We start from the raw sequence: 19,786 nt of genomic DNA, 5'->3' as shown, positions 1-19,786 counted from the left end.
TTTTGTTGTGTCAGAAAGGTATCTCGTTCTGCCCTATTGAGGCTTTAAAAACTGATCTTGCCAACATGGAAAGATGGTAGGGACCTTGGAAGGTTTTTTCTAAGCCTAATTCTTGGTTGAGCCACTAACAAAAACTTTGATCAATTCATTAAGGCTGTACAGGAATCCTAAACTCCTAATTTACAGGGGGAGTAAATACACGACATTGAACTTGGCGGGACTTCTGAGCAAACCTGCAGCAGGATCACGTTGAAATGCAGGATCCCACTGAAAACAAGTTGTTGGCTTGAAAGGAAGCAGCTGGTGTTCTTTTTGTATACAGACAGAAATACTATTCAGGAACTCTGCATTTTGTGCATTGAACCAAAGTTGTGTAGTTGTGGTTATAGTTTTGGACTAATACCTGGGAGGCCTGGGTTCAAATCTCCATTACTGTATTGTTGTTGTTGTTGTTGTTGTTGTTGTTGTTGTTGTTGTTATATTTGTTGGTCACATTATCTTGATCAGGGCAATCCAAACCAACAAATAAACAAACAAACAAACAGGCGATAAAGCCCACCTATATACATTAAAACCAAGAGGAAAAAGAAATACATTTAAAACATCACACTCACTTCTTTAAGCGGATAGTTAAAGCCCTGGGTATAGAGAAAAGTTTTTGCCTGGTGCCTAAAGATAAGTGGTGAAGGTGCCAGGCAAGCCTCCCTGGGGACAGCATTCCACAAACATTTTCTGTGAACCGCCCTGAGACCTCCAGGTATAGGGCGATATATAAATTCAATAAAAAAAACCCGGGAGTTACTGCAGAAAAGCGCTCTGGGTGACCTTGGGACAATCTCTCAGCCTAACCTACCTCACAGGGTTATTACGAAGGTAAAACGGAAAGGAGAGAGCTGTGTATAATACCTTGAACTCCTTGAAGGAAAAGTGGAATATAAATTTAATAATACTGATGTATTCCTAGTTTAGACAGTTTATCCTGTGAGCAAAACCCATTTAACTCAGTGGGGCCTGCTTCTGAGGAGATAGGATGAATTAGATTGCACTGTTAATTTGTCACTTGGTGTTCATAACCACTAGATGTCACTATTACATTGCACTTCAGAAATACCGTAGATACTGTACTCTGATTTCCAGTCCTCTAGTTATTTTTGTAATGCATTGCATTTATTTGGATAATGTGCAAATGCCTAAAATTACAGACTGAAAAAAGAAAATGTATGTAATCAAAACACTTGCCAAAATGTATTACAAATGGGGATATTTTTATTTTGGTGAGTTCCCCACCCCCCTTAGTAAGTAATTTGTAACTTGTGCTTTTGCAATAGAACATAAAAGATGCATTAGAAAATATATTAGATGCAGTCAGTCAAATGCAGTTAAACATCACCATTAAAGAATCACAATAACTTTTTTTAAAAAAGTAATAAACCTTCAGCAAAATATTATGTTTTCAGTCAGTCAAACCTTTCAACGTTAACTTCAGGGTATTTGCACATAGGAAAAGAAGGGAACCATTTTAATTCACTACTTTGATTTGCCCAGTAACTGTCAGTGGCAAAATTATGAACAGTATTACTGTAGTTAGCAGAATGCATTATAAATTGCCTTCTATTGTCTCAGACCATCGGTCCACATAACTCAATATTGTGTACACTGACTGGCAGCAGTCCTCCAAGGTTTCAGACAGGAGTCTTTTTCCAGCCCTAGTTGGAGATGCCAGAGGTTGAACCTGGGACTGTCATCATCCTAAGTAGATGTCCTCTACTGAGCTACGACCCTTCCCTTACTGTCCTTTGCTTTTCAAAAAATTAAAGTCTACTGTATTTTGTTTCCCCCCCAGAAGTTGGGATTTCAAAACAGGAGGCCTTAGAAATTCTGCAAGTGATCAAACAGGAACGACATGGCGTTGGAGCAAACACTGTGGGGTTGGCACCAGCCAAGAAGTACACAGCCCTTGAACTTCTGGAAGAGGAGCAAGCTCACGGTTTCATTATAACCTTTTGCTCTGAACTGGATGGTATCCTGGGAGGGGGCATTCAGCTGACAAAAATCACAGAGATCTGCGGAGTGCCAGGAGTCGGCAAAACACAACTATGGTAAGAACTGCTGCCAAAACTTACATTTAAAAGCCTTTTCTGCACTTCTCATGATTCACTATAGTCTGGGGAGAGGGGTAGACTATGGTCATGGTAGCTCTTCATTTTGGCCTTGATGGATCTTGCTCAGAAGATTCCATAGATCAGTGGAAGTGCATCTTCACCTGTTGCTCCCATTTGTTTCAGCGGAACTTGCTTCCAATTAGGTAAGCAAACACGTTCAGTACTTAGTGCTCACGGTGGGTGTTTTCTAAACCTGCAGGTTTTCATAGGCTGACACAATGCCCAGTTGCCCATTCCACATTGCATAAATCCCTTTGTAGTGTCTGGGTTCTCCCACTCTCTCTGCCAGAAGAGCGGGGTGGGGAGAGATTTCGCCAGCTGGGGTGTGTGTTTTAGTAACCCTTATTTATTGATCTTTAACTATCTTTCTCCCTGTGACCATTCCTTTATGTCCTCTTTCTCAGCATGCAACTAGTTGTGGATGTGCAGATTCCAGAATGCTTCGGAGGGCTTGACGGAGAAGCTGTTTTCATAGACACCGAAGGGAGCTTTATGGTAGACCGGGTTGCAGATATGGCAGCTGCCTGTGTTGAGCATTGCCGGCTTATTGCTGAAACACACCCGGAAGAAGGTTTATTATCAAGCTATATGCTCACCTAAGGCTTGCCGGGCGGGGGGGGGGATGTAACATCAGGTCTGGAGACCACATGAAGCCCTCCAGGCATCTTTATCTGGCCCTCATGGCTTGTAGGCCACAGCCTACAAGTCATGAGCTGTTACAAGTTGCCTTGCAACAGCTTTTTTTATTACTCGGTGGGGAACATTACCTTGCCCTCTGCCTAGATATCTTCTGCCACTACACTGAGAATGTCTTGTTTTGTTGTCTTCCACAGCCAGGAATTAAGTTGCTCCACATGCCTTGCTCTACATAGCTATCTCTAAGTGTAAGGGACAGGCTGGGGAACGAATGTCATGGTTTTACAAATGTGTTCAACATAGATTCTTACTTCCTTCAGACCATCAAACAGCACTGGAGACTTTCTCCCTTGAAAACATTCTTTCTCATATCTTTTACTTCCGTTGCCATGACTATGTGGAGCTGCTGGCACAGGTGCACCTCCTCCCAGATTTCCTTACTGGGCATCCAAAGGTAGGGAGATCCTGCAAGTGAGAGCGAAAAAAATATAGTGTGTGTGAGGGGGAGTTACTTGTTGTCTCTGATTCATTTGATCTGGGCTGCATTGCTAGTTTGACTGGATTGAGGTCAGTTTGTGTATTATACTCTAGGTGTCCTTTTTGATTGTGCATTCATGATTATTGGCGCTCGTGATTTGGGGTGGGCATACAGGATGCTGCTTTCAGTGTTACTTGTGCCTGGAAAAGTTTGGGGACAGGCATACTCTTTGTTTCCTGCAACTTACTGCTGAAATTCTATAACATGTCATGCTACAGTGTTCCAATTTGTCATACTTCTGTTGCACTGTAGCACAAGGGTGCCCCTCCAGACGGCAATAATGCAGTAACATTGGGAAAGCATGACAGTATAAAATCACCACCAATGCATTATTATTGCGTCAATAACATGCCTGCAAAAAAGTAATTAATCTGGAGGGGCCCCCCATTTATTTCCTTGCCTACCACACCAAGTTTACTTAAAGCTTAATTTACTTAAACTGAGTTAGGCATGCTTAAACCCACTGATGTTAATGGGGTTAAACACAGATACGACACAAGGCAGATGCGATGTTGCCTAATCTTTTCACGCTTGCACACTTCTCCCATTCTGTTGTGGGCTCACCTGCTTTCTCTTCCCCTCTTACCTGTGAATTCTTGCACACTAACCTTCCCTTCTCTCTTTGGAACAAACTATGTTTAGCCTCAACCTGTGTTTGCTTGAAGATTTTGTATTTGTTAGCCACATCATGAATCAGCATAGTTAAGAGGTGCGGGAATATAAATATTTTAAATAAAAATAACGAAAGCGTGTTGCCTAGACCAGAAGTTTCTGGACCACTTGACACCAGCTTTTTCTATGCCTGCTACTTCTCTCCATTGTGCCAGAGGCTTGGCATAACCATGGCCTCTCTATCACCACCACCACCACCATCACTACTACTGTGGACACTCGGGTTGTGAATGCGATCCGGGCAGGAGGCGCGTTCGCAACCTGCAGCGTCTGTAACCCGCAGCACCGCGTCTGTGCACACACGGGTTGCAATTTGCCGCTTCTGCACAAGTGTGAAGTGCGATTTAGTGCTTCTGCACATGCGTGAAGCGCCGAACCCAGAAGTAACCCATTCCAGTACTTCCGGATTCGGCGCGGTGCGCAACCCGAAAACGCACAACCTGAAGTGGCCGTAACCCGAGGTATGACTGTACTGTAGCCGGTGTGTGTTCTAAGTTAGATAAACTATGTATGTATATTGTGTGGTGGTGGTCTGTGTAGTTATTAAATAGTTTCTTGGGTTAAAACTCCACACATCTAATCTATTTTCAGATCATAAAGTCTTCTACAGATCAGCTATATTTGATGTGAGACTTTAATGTTGTATATATAGGCTTGGGTGAGGGTGGGGGGGAGAGAAGGGAATGGTAGTCTGTGTAATTATGTGTGCGTTTGGGGTTTGTTTTTATTGCTATCCTCTCTGGAGAAGTGATAAGCTTGGAATATTCTCTTATCACTGGGCAGAACAGCAGCAGCTATTAAAGGACACAGTCCCGTCCTTGTGTCTATTGACTCTACACATCAGTGGAAAATAGCTTGGAGGTTGATATGTGTTAAACCTGCAGCACGCGGTGCTGTGGGGAACCATGAAGCAATTTTCTGCATTCTGTTGGAAGCATTCTTCGAACGTACCAAAAGTGTCAGAGAGTTAATAAAACAAGGAGCACCTGCTGCCAGCCACTGTGAAGCAGCAGTCTTCAAACTTTGCAGATCCAGGTCCCACCTTAACTCAAACAAACATTTGGGGACCTATTTCTTAATCTACCATATAATTGCATGATGATAGTACTGTTGTTGTGACCCACCTTGGATCAGGCTGTGACCCAGTAATGGGTCCCTACCCACTAGTTGAAGGTCAGTGGTATAAACAACATTGAGCTAGATAGATCAGTGGTCTGACATGGTACAAGGCACTTTGGCTTTAGGGCTTTTTGCTACCCCAGGGAGGGTTGAGAAAACGATTTCTATGTCATAATTTGATTATCCAATCTCCCTTTTATGTGGAGCAAGCACAGGCTGTTCTAGGTATGCTTGTCTTGGAAGTTGAATATTCCCAGGCAGCTGAGCTGGTAAATGCACAGCAGGACTGGCTTACTTGTGGTGGGTGAAGAATTTTTGCAGCACAAGTGGCAATTGCAAAGGAATGCTAATAAATTAAATCATAATTAAGCGTGGTGATCGCATTGAGCCCTGAGCAATTCTAGCTGACTTCCTTCAGAATTATGAATGAATCAGTTAGGCAAAAGCAAATATCCAGAAGGGAGGTAAGAGGCTCCACAGCATAGGATGTATTTTAATGTGTGCATTTGTTGTTGGAGTGCCTGTAGGTTTATTGCACAAACGGGGGTGGAGGGGGGGAGATGCATTTATATCATCATGGAAAACTTGGCTTTTGTTCGAAAGAGAGGAGGTTTTTAGCCTGTACGATTTACAATTGCGTAGAGAAGTTTGAAACATAAAGTCAGATTCTGGTGAAGCCTTTAAAAGACAGATGTTGTGGAACATAGGAAGCTGCCTTATACTGGCTCAGTTTATTGGCCCATCTAGTCTTGTATTACCTTTTTCTGTATACATGTCTTACGTTTAAAGCACACACAAACACCCAAGAATCCTGGGAACTGTGGTTTGTTAAGGGTGCTGGGAGTAGTAAGAACATAAGAAGAGCCTGCTGGATCAGGCCGACAGCACATCCAGTTCAGCATCTAATTCTGATAGGGGCCATCCAGATACCTGTGGGGAACCCTCAAGCATGGCCTGAACACAAGAGCACCTCTCCCTCCTATCCTACATGCCGAAAGTGTGCACCTATAAATACTAATTTTTCCCCCTTGTTTATTAAGGGCCACTTCAATCTCTTATCTTATCTTATCTTATCTATTTATTTTTTATAAATAAATAAATGTGCAGAGGTGGCTCATATGCTTCCCTGACACTGATTTCTGTGAATAGCAGCTTGCTGTGTTTTATATCCTGCTGTTAGGTACGATTGGTTGTGATTGATGGAGTTGCCTTCCCTTTCCGCCATGACATTGAGGATCTCTCACTGCGAACACGGCTCTTGAACGGCCTGGCCCAGCAGCTGATCAGTATTGCAAATGATCACACACTAGCTGTGAGTTGTTGTTGTTGTTGTTTTATGAGGTGGGGGCAATCATAAATGTTGTTTTGCAACATACAGGTTACTAAGCACTGAATGAAATGTGGTTTAAACTGCTGCGCAAGAGTTGGCTGCAGAATAAAACTGAAGGGGCACCCTTCTTTTAAAATGGAGTGTTGAGATTCCTAGAACACTAAATTCTAAACTGGGTACCAGAATCCATGCTTGAAGGAAGCAAAAATAATTGGGGTAGTAATCATAAAAAAACAAAAAAATGCCAGCTGAAAAATACAATAAAAAATTCCATCAATCCTGGTTTAAACATATATCTTAATATGCAGTCCAAAGAGGAATCTAAATAAAATGGATAAGTCACGCATTCAAGTGTACATAGGACAATGAGATCTCCCAACCACTGGTGGATAAGTGGTTGGTGTTCATCCTTCCAATCCTTATCATTTTTGACAATAAATAAGGGGGAGGAAATTCTTCCAACAATGATGGTTCTGTCTTTATACACTTTTGTGTGTCTCACACATATCTGCTCTGCAGTTCTACAGAGTTTAATCACTGTTGGATGTGGGTTTTTCATAACATAGTTTTTATTCATTCCTTTATTTCGTTTTCATCTGGTTTGTTGTTTGTTTCATGTGTTGGTTTAAAAAATTGTTTTATTATGATCATGACATTTTATTGGTGCTGTATTACGCCGTGTGTTCTATTTTGGATATAAATCTATCAAATAAATTTTATTGCTTTTCTACTCTGCTTTCTGTGAGTGGCTCACATTACGCTGAACAATAAAACAGCAAGAACTTAAATACAATCCCCAACATCAATAAAATGCCCCAAGACAAGAATCAAAGACACTGATTCTGCTGATTAAAATTCCATCTACTTTATTTGAAAGCACTCTGAAATAATAATTGCCATTGATCTGCTTTCTGAAAGTTAGCAAGACAGATAACGGGCAGACTGCCCTGGACAGGGACTTTTCACTGCTGAGTCATGGCAACTAGGAAAGCTCCAGTGATGTGAGATGGAAAGTTTTCCAGAGCTTTTATTTCCCCCCCTGTTGAAATCTACCCATTTCAGAAGTTCGTTAATAACAATGATGTAAGTTAGGCAAACTTGTCAGTTTCAAAGTTTTTAGCTCCATTAATGATAAATAAAAGTAAAATAACAAGCTAAATGAGATCACTCTGTAGGGCAGGATTGGAGGAACCTCAGGTTGTGGGGCTGAATGTGACCTTCCAAACCCCTCTTCTTGGCACTTGGGGCTCTCCAAGCTCATACTTTGCAACCTCCATGAGTGTTCTTCCTTGGTTGGAATGTGTGCTTGAACTCTGATAATGTGTCTTGCTTCTCTGGAAGAAGGATAGGGAGTTGTTTGAGATTGTGAAGAAACTAACCTACGTACAAAGGTAAACACGTTCATGTACTGCTTTGCCCACCAATGCCTCTGGCCCCACATCTGCCACTGGCATGTTGCCTCCCTCCCACCCAGATGTTTCCCCAGAAGAGAAAAACCATACCATAAAGCTCCCTCCACCCCTGCTCTAGAGCAAGGAAGAGAAACTTGGGGGGTCAGCAACCTAAGGCCCATGGGCCACAAGCGAACCATGAGGGTGGTTTAACCGGCCCATGGACTCCCGCCGCCCACTTGGTCGGCTCTAAACCGGCACAGAGCAGAGCGGGGACCGCCTTCCACAATGCTGGCCGGCTTCCCATTGGCTGCAGGAAGCTCCTGAAGCCAATGGGAAGCTGCACATGCCGCCTCTGCGCTGGAAGGAGTGCCCGAAATAGCGTTTGCGTGCGTGCGTGCACACTCCAGCCCACCGCGGCGTCTGCGGGACCGTGAACCGGCCCAAGCCACAAAAACTTTGCCGACATGCTCTTGGACTTCTTCTCCCAGCAGCCAGCAATTACCAGGGGTCGGGTGATGAGAGCTGTAGCATTTGGAAGGCCACAGGTTTCTCATCCCTGCTCTGGGGGCTTGAGGAGGTTTTTCTATGCAAACCGAATATTTTCTGATTCAAACTACCCTCATTTGCGGAGGAATTCCCACCCCCACCCCCCCGAAATCCCATATCACTGAAAGGCTCTGGTTTGTAACAGCCGCCTCCTGTCCTTTCAAACACTGGTAACAGCCAATTTCAAAGCTCAGGAGAAAATGTGTGGGTGGATCTTCTTCCTCCACCCACAGCAAACGCCCACATATTTCAAAAGCGGGTTAAAGAGTTTCCTGCCTTCCACTGATAATTATGTTCAAAGAAAATTAACCCCTGGCCTTCACGAAAAGACTTGCAGCTGGTCACTCAGAGAAAAGCCACTTTGCTTGCTTGCGGGGGAGGAGCTGTCTGCGGGAGAAAATCCTTAGCATCCTGCCTTGCAGAATTCCTTTGTTGTTGCACCCTTTGACCTCCACTTAGAGGTGTTGCAGACAGGGCCAGCTTTGTGCCAGCTGAGGGCAGGCATGAGCTGCATAGCCTATTTATAGGTGGGCTTTTTTAAAACGCTGCCATGTAGAAAGGGATTGTTCAGGAACGAAGCTTACGCAAGTTCTGGAATGGTGCTCGTCTGCCTCTCCTCTCTGTCTCTAGGTAACTCTTTGCTCCTCCTCAAGCTGCAATTCTGTGAGCACGCTGGGATTTCTTTTTTATTGCCGCACTACTAAAAATAAACCCCGCTACTCAGATAATGTCGGGAAGGAAGTATATCATAAAAAGAGCCCCACTGGATCGGACCAAAGGGATATATTGTGCAACATCCTGTTTTCATGAAGATGCCTCTGGGAAGCTCACAAGCAGGACCTGAGGGCAATAGCGCTTTCCAACTCTTGGGCTGTGTATATATTACCAGTTTAAAATGTGGCTAGGCTGCTCTTTTTCTCAATTTGGATCAAAACTGGTTGCCGGCGGAGGAATGCTCAAAACACAGCATTCCATAAGAAACAACAGGATAGATACGGATCGTGGCTTGACAGTGCGCTCACCACTTCCCAAACCAGTGGTGAGACCACACTGGACATAGCAAGCAGTAGCTGCTTGGAAGCATGCTGCCTCTGATGTTGGAGGCAGTCTATTGCCATCATGACTAGTAACTCGCTCCCACAGATGGTGGCCAGCAATTTGGATGGCTTTAAAAGATGCTTGGGCCCAGTTCATGGAGGATAAGGCTCTCAGTGGCTATGCTCTGCCTCCATGGTTGGAGGCAGTAAATGCTTCTAAATACTAGTTGCTAGAAACCACAGGAGGGGAGGCCATTCTTGTGCTTGCTTCATGCTTATGCCTGGGTCACACTTGAAGGTTTCCCATCTGGTTGGCCATTGTGAGGACAGGATGCTGGACTAGATGAGCCATTGGCCTCATCCAGCAGGTTTTCTTCTGTTCTTTGCATCCACTGATGGTCTTATCCTACATGCATCTGTCTAAGTTCCTTTTTAAAAGGACATCTAAATTGGTGGTTAGATCTTGTGATCTCAAATTCTAGAGTTCAGCATTGTTAGGAGGCCCCTATTCCTTGCACAGAGCTACATTTCCTAGAGTCCCTCTGGGAAATGTAGCTCTGTGGGGGGAATAGGGATTGCCTAACAACTCTCATCACCCTTAAACTACAACTCCCAGAATTCTTCAGCTATTTAAAGTGGTATTGTAGTCTTTGAAATGTATGGCGTGAATGTGACCTTAGTGCAAATTTCGCGTAATATCTTGTATACATACGGTTTTGTATGCGATTTTGCCTAATGTGCGAGTATTTGCAAAGTCATTTTGCTGAACATACTGAATTTTGGATGTTATTTTCAATAATATGAATCGTAATTCTCTCCCATCCCTCGTTGGGAGTTCAGCCACAAGTCCCAGTGTGTTCCCCCCAGTGTGTGTTAACCATATTTGATGTGGTTTTTCTCCCTCTTCACCCCCAACTGCTTTTCGCTCCAGGTTGTGTTGACCAATCAAATGACGACAAGACTTGAACATGGCCATTCCTCTTTGGTACCTGCCTTGGGTAAGTGTTTTATACTGCAAGTTGAAGGATGCTTTTTCTGCTTTATACAGACCGGGTTTTTCTTTCAAGCACCATGAACAAAAGAACTGTGACAGCCAATCTTGTTTCCCCGGTGATTCTCTCTGAAGATAACTTCGCACAGAGAATGTCCTATACAAACCAGGAGCTCCATGGTTATAGCTTCTGATTCTCTGGGCCAAGTGCTGTGATTGCACCAACTGGCACAAATACCGGTATGTGCTGCTGTGGTCCTGGAAACTGGTACCTTTAACTGCAGTCTCCTCAGTTAATATTGGGCATTCTCAGAGCAAAGGTATCCCTGGGGGAGTATCCTAGCAAGAAAAAAACTGACTGGCTTTGGGGCATCCTTCAGAAAACAAAAGAAAGTTGAAATTGAGGACACTTCAGCAAAAACCTCCCTGCCTGAGACCAGTGGATTATATACTTGTAAACTGTTTAGAAGCCATTTTACCATGTAAGAGGTATATAAATTAACAGATGATAATAAAATAATAATGATAATTGGGATCAATGGGGCGCTGCCCCACCAGCCTCAATCTTGCCTTCAGCAACTTTCCACCTGTCCTCTTAATTCCAACCAGCCCTGGCTGTCAGTTTTCCCCTCCTCCTCCTCAGTCTCAGTGTTGCTCTTGAAACTCAGCAGGAACAAGGAGGATGGGGATGAAAGTAGTTGACTTTGCCTCTTTCTGGCTGTCTCCACCTGTTGGGCTCCCTGCTTTCTGTCCTGCCAGTCTCAGTGGATATTAGCGGCTACTGCCTGTGACCTTGGAGATGCATTGCCAGCCAGGATACACAATACTGGGCTAAATGGGTAATAAGTTTGGCCTGGTATAAAGCAGCTTGTGCTGTTCTTATGCACAGTTTCAGGAAAGCTTGCTTTGTTCATGCTGGTATGAAACCAGCTCATATCAACATGAACAACATAGCTCTCAACTCACTGTGAATAAACTCACTGTGAACTGAAATAAAGGCCTTTTGAGGGCCCTCAAGGAGCATGCTTTTGTTTTGATTTTTAATTGACACTGTTTTCAGAGATGATCGGTAACGTTTTTAATTAGGTTCTCCTCTGGCTTATTCTTTTCTTTTTTAATTAAATAATGTTCAGCATCAAGATGTGCTTGTAAGGATATGAACCTGGGCAATTCAAATTAGAGGCAGGCACACACAGGAAATTTGAATGTGTTCTTTCATTGTGTCTCGTCCTTTGTAATACATTCTGTACAACTGTCTAGAGTGTAGAAGCCCCAAGTTTTGGAGAGCGAAGCAAATGTCACTCATTTGTGTACTTATAGTCACAAAGTATGAGACACTGTGTTTAAAAAGATAGTTGTTAACCGAGCACAGGTTTCTACCAAAAGCCAGAAAATAGAGAAATTAAAGGATTTTATTCCACAAGCCCATAAACAAAGATGCAAAATCAGAGATGGATAAATGCTCTTCTCTCCCTACAGCACTACCTATTCCCAAGACATTTCAAAGAGTAGGCTTGTTTGCTTAAGGTTGTGTTAAATTACTGTACTTTCCTTAAAATCATGCCCTCGATTTCAGGTTTTAGGAGATAATTAGTGGAATCTTTGGTCTTCAGCCTCAAAAAACTCTTGTGTTGAGATTTGGGTACTATGTACATTCTTAAGTTTAATAAGTCCATCGCCTGCTGTTAGATTAGTTATATCAGCTAGAATTCTTTACTTGGTTGACAGTTCCATGAGAAAACATAGCAGCTGCTTCTACGCTGCTACTGTTTCCTGTCAGGATTCCGCCACATACTGGTAAATTCTGTTTTCCTGAAAATACCTGACATCTTGCAATAAGGAAAGTGATAGGGAAGCTTGCTTTGATGCAATGTCATCTAACCTCCCCACAAAGAAATTGTGGAGTAAATGCTCATTAGGTAGCAAGCACCGTCTAATTTCCCTGCAAACAAATCTGGATAAATGCTCAATAAAGTCCCCTCCCCCACCCCAAGTCCATTCACCACCACCACCACATAATTATTGTGGGGCTCGGAAGTCCACATTCCAAAGTCTATGATGCACGGGCATGGCTGCTGCCAGGAAAACGTTTCGTATTAACAGTCTGTGGCAGCCATCGCCAACTTCATCAGATGCCAGGTCTCCCTGGTGATCTTAACCAAGTCATATTGCTCTGGTTAGAACTGGTCCAAATCCATTTTCCAAATGGGTATAAAATCCTGACTTAAAAGCCAGGTGCTCTGCAGCTTTATAATGAAAACTGAATACCAGACTTCTTCTTCTTAAAATAATAATAATACAATTCTTCTTGCAATTGAAAGCAAAGCATTCCTTCAGTGTCTGTGAATCACGTAATGATTCCCTTGATTATTGGGGTCGGGGAGGGGGCGTTGAGAGATATACAAAGGCAAGAGCATCCCTTAATGTGTGTGTTCAGCACTTCCAACAGCTTGGCAGAGATTTAAGATAAATTGAACAGCAACAAAAAAAAGCATGCCCTTGGAGGATGTCGGGTCTGAAATGTGCATGCAGATAAAGACCTTGCTTTCAAACACTGACCTTTTGTCTTCAGTGTGCTTGCCTTCCCCCTGCTGTATACATGATTTTTGGCAGACAATCCGACTACAAAGCAAATTAAAGCTAATAGATTTAAGGGTCGGCAGCTGGCGGTCCATGGGCTGGCTCCAGCTCCCTGAGGGGTGCTATCTGGTCCCTTAGCTGCCAATCCTCTTTTCCCCCCATCATGTTCTTGGAACAGCCTGAGGGAAGGAAAATGGTGACTTGGGCAAGCAAATGAAGGGTTTCCCTCTTAAACTGCTGTCTTCCTTGCTGTGTCTGTCTCTCTTGCCCTTCTGGGAAATCAGAAAAGGAAGCAGACTGAGACCAGGGAGGGAGGGAAGCAATCCTAGGCTTGATCTTCACCATGCAGAGGACCTAGGAATGTGTTGGGGGCATTTTATCAGGTTTTCGTAGACAAGCTTGCATGGCTTTAAAAGAGGTTTAGGCAAATTCATAGAGGGTAAGGCTATCGGTGAATACTAACCTCGATGGCTATGTTCTACCTCCACTGTCGGAGGCTACTGTATGCTCCTGAATACCAGTTGCTGGAAACCGCAGGAAGGGAAGCTGCAGTTTTGCTCAAGTCCTGTTTGTGAGCTCCGCAACGGGGCAGGCTTTTCTGAGGTTTTTAAAACTTGTCCTGGGTTGCGTCTCTAAAGTGGTATCTCCTGTGAGCTTCAGTTTTCCCTCTGTAAAATGGGAACAATATTATTATTCCCATCTCTGTGGCACTGTAGTTATTAATGAGCAGTTCTGTTGTTTTTAGATGCAACATGCTGGGTTAGAGAAAGGAAGATTATAATTTAAAATAACCCCATTTTTGCTTCCTCCCATGTTTTCCCTTTCCTCCTTTCTGGTGGCGGTGGTGGCGGCGGCAGCAAACCCGTCGATAAGGACAAGCTATGTTTTTGTTCCCACGCCAAGTAGCAGGTCTTTTCATCCATGCTGTCACTTGTTTGTTAGGCTTGTGCCTCAGTGCGATTTCATTAATTTATGGGCCTTCAGAAAGCAAAACATTTAGAAAACTGAACACACAAAAGAAAATAAAAGAACTATGGAATTCACTCTCATGAGACTGAGCAAGGGCCACCAACTTGGGTGGCTTTAAAAAAAAAAAAGATTAGACAAAATCATGGAGGATAAAGTGGCTACTACCGTAGTTTTGAAGTTCTACCTCCTATCAGAGGTGGTATGCCTCTGAATAGCAGTTGCTGGGAATTGCAAGGAGGGAGAGCTGCTCCTGCACCCAAGTCCTGCTTGCAGGCTTCCCACTGGTAGATCTGGTTGGCCAATGCGAGAATAGTGCGATGGACTAGCTGGGCCTATGGCCTGATCCAACAGGGCTCTTTAGATGTTTTTACATTCTGCAATAGATTCTGAAATGGTTTCCTCTGCAAAAGTTGTTCAAAATCCGCAAACCTTAGTTTTTCTTAGCATTTTTAAATAGAGCCTCTTAATTATTTAGGGGGAGGGGGGGGGGAATCTCCTAGGCATTGCGAGGATTAGGTTAGGCTGAGAAGCCTTTCACACACTGGGCTCCAAAATGGATGATCCTAGATGGTTTTTACTTGGCATACTTAATAATGAGGTCAAATATTGTTATCTCCCTCCAGTTTAATTTTAGTAGCGCTTTTTGCCATGGAGCGTAAAACCGTCCCCGTCCCCCAGCAAAGAAATATGGTTTGAAATGGAAATGGCACTCATTTGTATAATTCATACTCTAATCTCGACTTGCAAACGTTAAATCTCACGCTGGCGTAGTGATGAAGGTTGCCAAGATGCCTCTGGGGTCTAGACATTTAATTTTGATAATTCTTCCCGCTTGGAATGATATGCCTCTCCCTCTGTATGTGGTAATGAAGATGTTCCACTAGATCCACCCGCCCCGGAGGCTGACAGATGCACCAACTTGGTGATTCTGGAGACAAATTGGGGCGGGGGGGGGGGACTGCTCATAGTATTTTCCTTTAAATGACCTGCTTTAAAATCCAGTCCATCTTCTGACTTATGGGCGCACTGTCTAGAATGGGTTGAGGGAGACGGGCTCAATAAATCTGTCTGGAAATCAAATGACATGGTCAGAAATGAGCTCAAATAATGAGATTGCTTTCTGTCAGAAGCCACATCAGTCTCTCAGGTTTTAAAGAGCCTGAAGTTCCTCTGCAGCTGATTTCTTGCATGTCATTATATACTTTCTGGTGCTCTTTGCACAGTTTTTTCTGCATTAGCTGTTCCTTTGTTTTTGCAGGGTTGTTCTTGGTCTTGGTTTTTTCTTTCTTTTTGGAATAATGCTCAAAAATTAAGCTCACTCAGAGGGATGTGCAAAAAGCACATGGGAGCTTGGACATAATTTGTGGTTATGCACAATCTGCTTTCCCAACCAGTAAGACATTCCTGGGGCGCAGCACTTAACCCAGTATGATGGCTCCCATAGGCAGGCTTGCACCACGCCAAGCTTCCCACTGCCTCATGCCTCTCACTCTCCTTCCTGGTAAGAGGCGGCAACACACCTGCCAGGAAGCTAGCATTGTGACTCCACTCCATCTGGCAAGCTAGTCTCCATCCAGGCAAGCAAGAGACAATATTGCATTCAAGGAAACATCCCCGCCAGACAAATAGCATTTGAGGAAGGTGCAAAGCAGGGCCATTAGGAGTGTGACCAGGCATAGGAGCCACCTCCATAGGGGCGTGGGTGCTGTTGGAGATTCATTCCCCGTGTCTACAGTCGTGGGATTCTTGTCTAGCACATGACGGTATGTGTTTTGATTCCACCGAGTGGGAAGTGATGAAGACAGGTTGTTTGCGTTACTGTGTTCTTGAAGTGGGACTATTGTCCTTTGTTTCTTTCTCTTTGCTGTCTGATGCTAGAGAGAGAGGAAGCCATGATGGAGTGCTCCGTGTGTGTTTATATGTAAATAAAGTAGATTAGCCATAATGCTGAGTTGCTGAGTTCTGTTACGCAACTGCGCAAACTCTGCGGATCCATGAGCGTGCTGATGTTTCTTGGCATCAGTCGCTGTGATGTTCGGGCTGAAGAAAGCTTTTGAACGATCGCCCAGGAGGGAGGGAACATGCCAGTCGGGCATGTGTCTCTGCCAGGGTCCTACTCGTGTGTAGGAAATCCTAACAGGTGCTTGGGCACCCACAATGAGATAATTGTGGGGGCTGGGCACCCACATAGCCAATAAGAATAGCCGGCAGGCGGCAGCAGCGCTGCCTCCAAGAGAGAAGCAGTTCTGTTCCGCCCTCCAGCCAGCCAGCGAGGCATCCTTTTTGGGGGGGGCTTGGACACGGAGGTGTCTTTGCCTCTGAGTCTGAGCCCATCTCTACGGAAAAGGGTGGCTTGCTGTCTGTGGAGAGGAGGAGGAAGAGCAACTGCCAACTGCCACAACTTCTGTGTTGTAGTGGTGGGCACTCACAGTCCTGAGGGTGGGATAAGCACCCCTGTGACCAGGGGAGGTTTTCAATGGCCAGATAGAGAAGCCTGGAGGTCCACATTTCTCTCCTAAACCTGGTTCCCCCCCCCCACCAGTGCAGGAATGCATCACAATATTTATCTGTCTCTCTCACACTCTAGGAGAAAGCTGGGGGCATGTAGCTACTGTCCGCTTAATCCTGCATTGGGACAACAAACACAGGTGAGAAACCAGAAACATGTGAACTGATCCAGTGGGTGTCTTGCTCTTCCTGAAGTTAATCAGCCCAGCAATGAATTCCCAGGCTGCATGTGATTCAGCACATACTGGGGTAAACTGACCATAAAAATGCACATAAATGCATTCTTTTAGGGGAAATTTATTTGCAAAAATAATGTGTGCAGCAGGAGAGAGAACATATAAAAGTGTATATTTGAAGAGATTTGTGTTAAAATACAGAATTAGAATTTTTTAAAAATGTGAAATGACGGTGAGAAATAAAGTTGTGATTGGAAAAATGAGAAACTGGAGAAGAACCTCATATTCACCTGTCCCTAGTGCATAGCCCACCTGTCTCTACAGCCCAACTTGGTATAATCAGATTAAAACTTCCCTATTTCATAAATAAAATTGTTTAGCAACCCTTCTAGTAAAGGCAGGGAGAGTGAGAGGCACTGTATTTAGCAATGCAGAGATCAGATGGAAGAGAAGATCTCTCTGTTAAAGGCTGTTAACTTAATGTAAGACTTGCCTCTATAAATGGTGCAAATGCTTCTCAAGCTCACACTCTATGTACATTTTTGCTGCATAGCTTGTCAGACACCTGGAGTATTAAGGCAGCCTTGTCCATTGTGCCTGTTTAGCATAAACCTAATACTGTACCTTCCTCTCTTCCCCCTCCAGTGCTGGAAATGTGTCAGTACTTAATTATGAGCGGGGGGGGGGGGGGGCTGTTTCCGTGAGAACAGGCCCCCCTGTTGAGTCAGAGGCACCCAGCAGAACTCCAACCAAGAGCCTCTTAAAAACATGGCTTAGGGTGTCTCAAGATTAAGGCTATTCTGTAAAGTACAACCCACCAATTTAAATGTTCTAAGGAATTCCCTCTGCAGCTAATGTGAAGTGGTAATCTTCCTCAGGCGGTAATTACTTGCTTTCTAATAGAATGGCACTGAGGGGAAGGAGAAGCAGCCGAAGCCCTAAAAATAATTAACAGCAACCTTGGCAGGTTATCTCAGAGCAAGGCAGAATATTTTCCCCGGGAGTGATGAGGACAAAGGCTTCACTTTCTCCCCACTCTGGGTTTCAGCAGGCAGTTCCTGACCCCCGCAGACTCTGGGCTGAAACAAATGAATGCCATTCTGCTTAATTTAAAATAGTTTATATCCCGCCTTTTCATTTTAAAAAGTGCCCAACATGGCTAACAGACTCTAAATCGCAACTGGCAAGTGCAGTGCCGATTAAGGACGCAGAAACACAAAGGAGGAAACAGCTTGCTACAGACTTCCCCCCCTTCCCTTCTTCAAGCATCTCTTCTATATGTTGTCAGCCTTGTGGGCCCCACCTGTCGCAGGCTGCAAAATGCTTGCTGCTCATTTCATAGGTGTATTGTTTCCGGTGGTCTCCACCGTTTTGAGACCACCCATTTATTCCAGTAGTTACTAGCAATGGTGTCCTCGGACACCTCTTAGGGTGCCTGCAAAAGGTTCCAATAAATGTCCACTAAAAATCCACAGTGCATGAGAATGTTTGCTCTTCCTTCTCAGTTCCTGGTTGCGCTGATTCAATTTCTCCTACATGGAACATGCACCCTTACACCTTCCCAGTTTTCGTAGGATGCCAGAATTTGGACGCCTTCCCTCCCATTTTCTGCTGAGGAGCAGTGCAAAGAGCTTCTCTCCGTGAGCAAATACAGCAGTCACTGGTGTAGATGCCTTTCTGCCACTTATTGCATAGGGTGAAGGCCCACATCATTCTGTGCTCCAGTCTCTCTTCTTTTTTTCAATATGGCAGCCATTTTTTGTTATGCCATGCCCCCACAGCAGCCATTTTCTGACTGGTACCCACTGGCTCAAAAAGCTTGGGGATCCCTGATCTATATAGGTGTCATCTTTCATATTTTGGAAAATGTTCTGTACAGAGGGCCTGCTAAAATGAATGGGACCTCACAAACCACCAGTGCTTGATTGGCGGGAAGGCAGGATGTAAAAGGAACCGATAAAACGTGTGGGACGTCATATTATTTTTGCACAGCTCCTGATCATTGCATCAGAATTTCTGCAGAAGAACTTCGTGGGTGAATTGTGCCCTTTGGCTGACTGGCAAGGAAGCTTACCAATGAAATTGCACTTGCCATACTAGTCTTGCTCAGCGTGGTGTCTTCCCAAATGTTGTTAGACAGCAATCTCTAGCAGTCAGCATAGCCCAGTGGCCAGGGCTTGATGTCCATGGCATCAGGAAGGGCCCTGACTGGTGCAGGGAGGGTGCCCTACACTGGTCTGCCATGGTGTTCTGCGTACATGCTGTCAAATATTTGTAAATGTAACATGAGCTAAACAAGGGAGCAATGTCACTGAAATCACAATGAATTCCATCCTATACAGATTGGCAACGCTGTACAAGTCGCCAAGTCAGAAGGAATCAACTGTGCCATTTTGTGTAACGGTAAGTACATTGCGGATGGTGGGAACAGTGCCAGGATTAGGAGCTGAAAAGTGAGGGCAGGGTATTTATACTTAAAATTGTGCTCCTGGAGAAGCTGCAAGTCTTCCAAGGTGAGCCAATAGCAGAAATGTTCATGGTGGCTCAATTTTTTTTTTAGGACCCTCCCCCTTCAGAATTTACCACAGTTTGTGTGTTTCTCTGTGGTCAGGAACAGAAGCCAGCCAAGCAAAGACGATTGGTATTAATTCACGTAATTAATTACCTTTTTAAACAAGGTTTTCAAGTTTCCTTTGTGACAAAATGAATCTAAGTTACCGGTACATGAATTGTTATGCATGTTATGCATTCTCTTATTAAATAACAGACAGCGGAATGAAAAGCTTTGTATTTGATGGAAACTGAACTGCAGTGAAAAGGAAGCTGCGCTGATTTTGATGAATATAGGTTGGAGAAGAGATTGCTGCCTTCCTGCATCCCTAGCATAGCTGTCAACCTTCCCTTTTTTGCGGGAAATTCCCCTATCAGTACTATACTATAGACTATAGTACTAATAGGGGAATTTCCCGCAAAAAAAGGGAAGGTTGACAGCTATGATCCCTAGGCCTTAGAAATAATCCTTCAGCAAATATTGTGATAGCTGCACTTTCTTGTCGTAATGGGCAGCTTTTGCAGAAGACAGAGCCAAGCAAGCAGAACCAATTTTAAACTCTTCTCTTCAAATGTCA

At 44.1% G+C, this 19,786-nt stretch overlaps 1 protein-coding gene across 3 annotated transcripts in view; it reads left to right on the top strand.

The window, feature by feature from the left end:
• The window catches only part of RAD51C (RAD51 paralog C), a 28,758-nt gene that overhangs the window by 1,352 nt on the left and 7,620 nt on the right, over window positions 1-19,786 (top strand). The window contains exons 2-8 of one of the 3 annotated variants that reach the window (XM_033171759.1): window positions 1,844-2,099; window positions 2,567-2,733; window positions 3,119-3,252; window positions 6,308-6,439; window positions 10,366-10,432; window positions 16,562-16,622; window positions 19,001-19,061. In XM_033171759.1, the coding sequence (XP_033027650.1) occupies window positions 1,844-2,099; window positions 2,567-2,733; window positions 3,119-3,252; window positions 6,308-6,439; window positions 10,366-10,432; window positions 16,562-16,622; window positions 19,001-19,061 (878 nt within the window). The remainder of the gene's footprint in view (window positions 1-1,843; window positions 2,100-2,566; window positions 2,734-3,118; window positions 3,253-6,307; window positions 6,440-10,365; window positions 10,433-16,561; window positions 16,623-19,000; window positions 19,062-19,786) is intronic. The other 2 variants (XM_033171760.1, XM_033171761.1) reach the window with 2 other exon arrangements.

The sequence above is a fragment of the Lacerta agilis genome, chromosome 15 (genome assembly GCF_009819535.1).
Source record: "Lacerta agilis isolate rLacAgi1 chromosome 15, rLacAgi1.pri, whole genome shotgun sequence".
Lineage (NCBI taxonomy): Eukaryota > Metazoa > Chordata > Lepidosauria > Squamata > Lacertidae > Lacerta > Lacerta agilis.
This window is presented reverse-complemented; position numbering and strand designations above follow the sequence as displayed.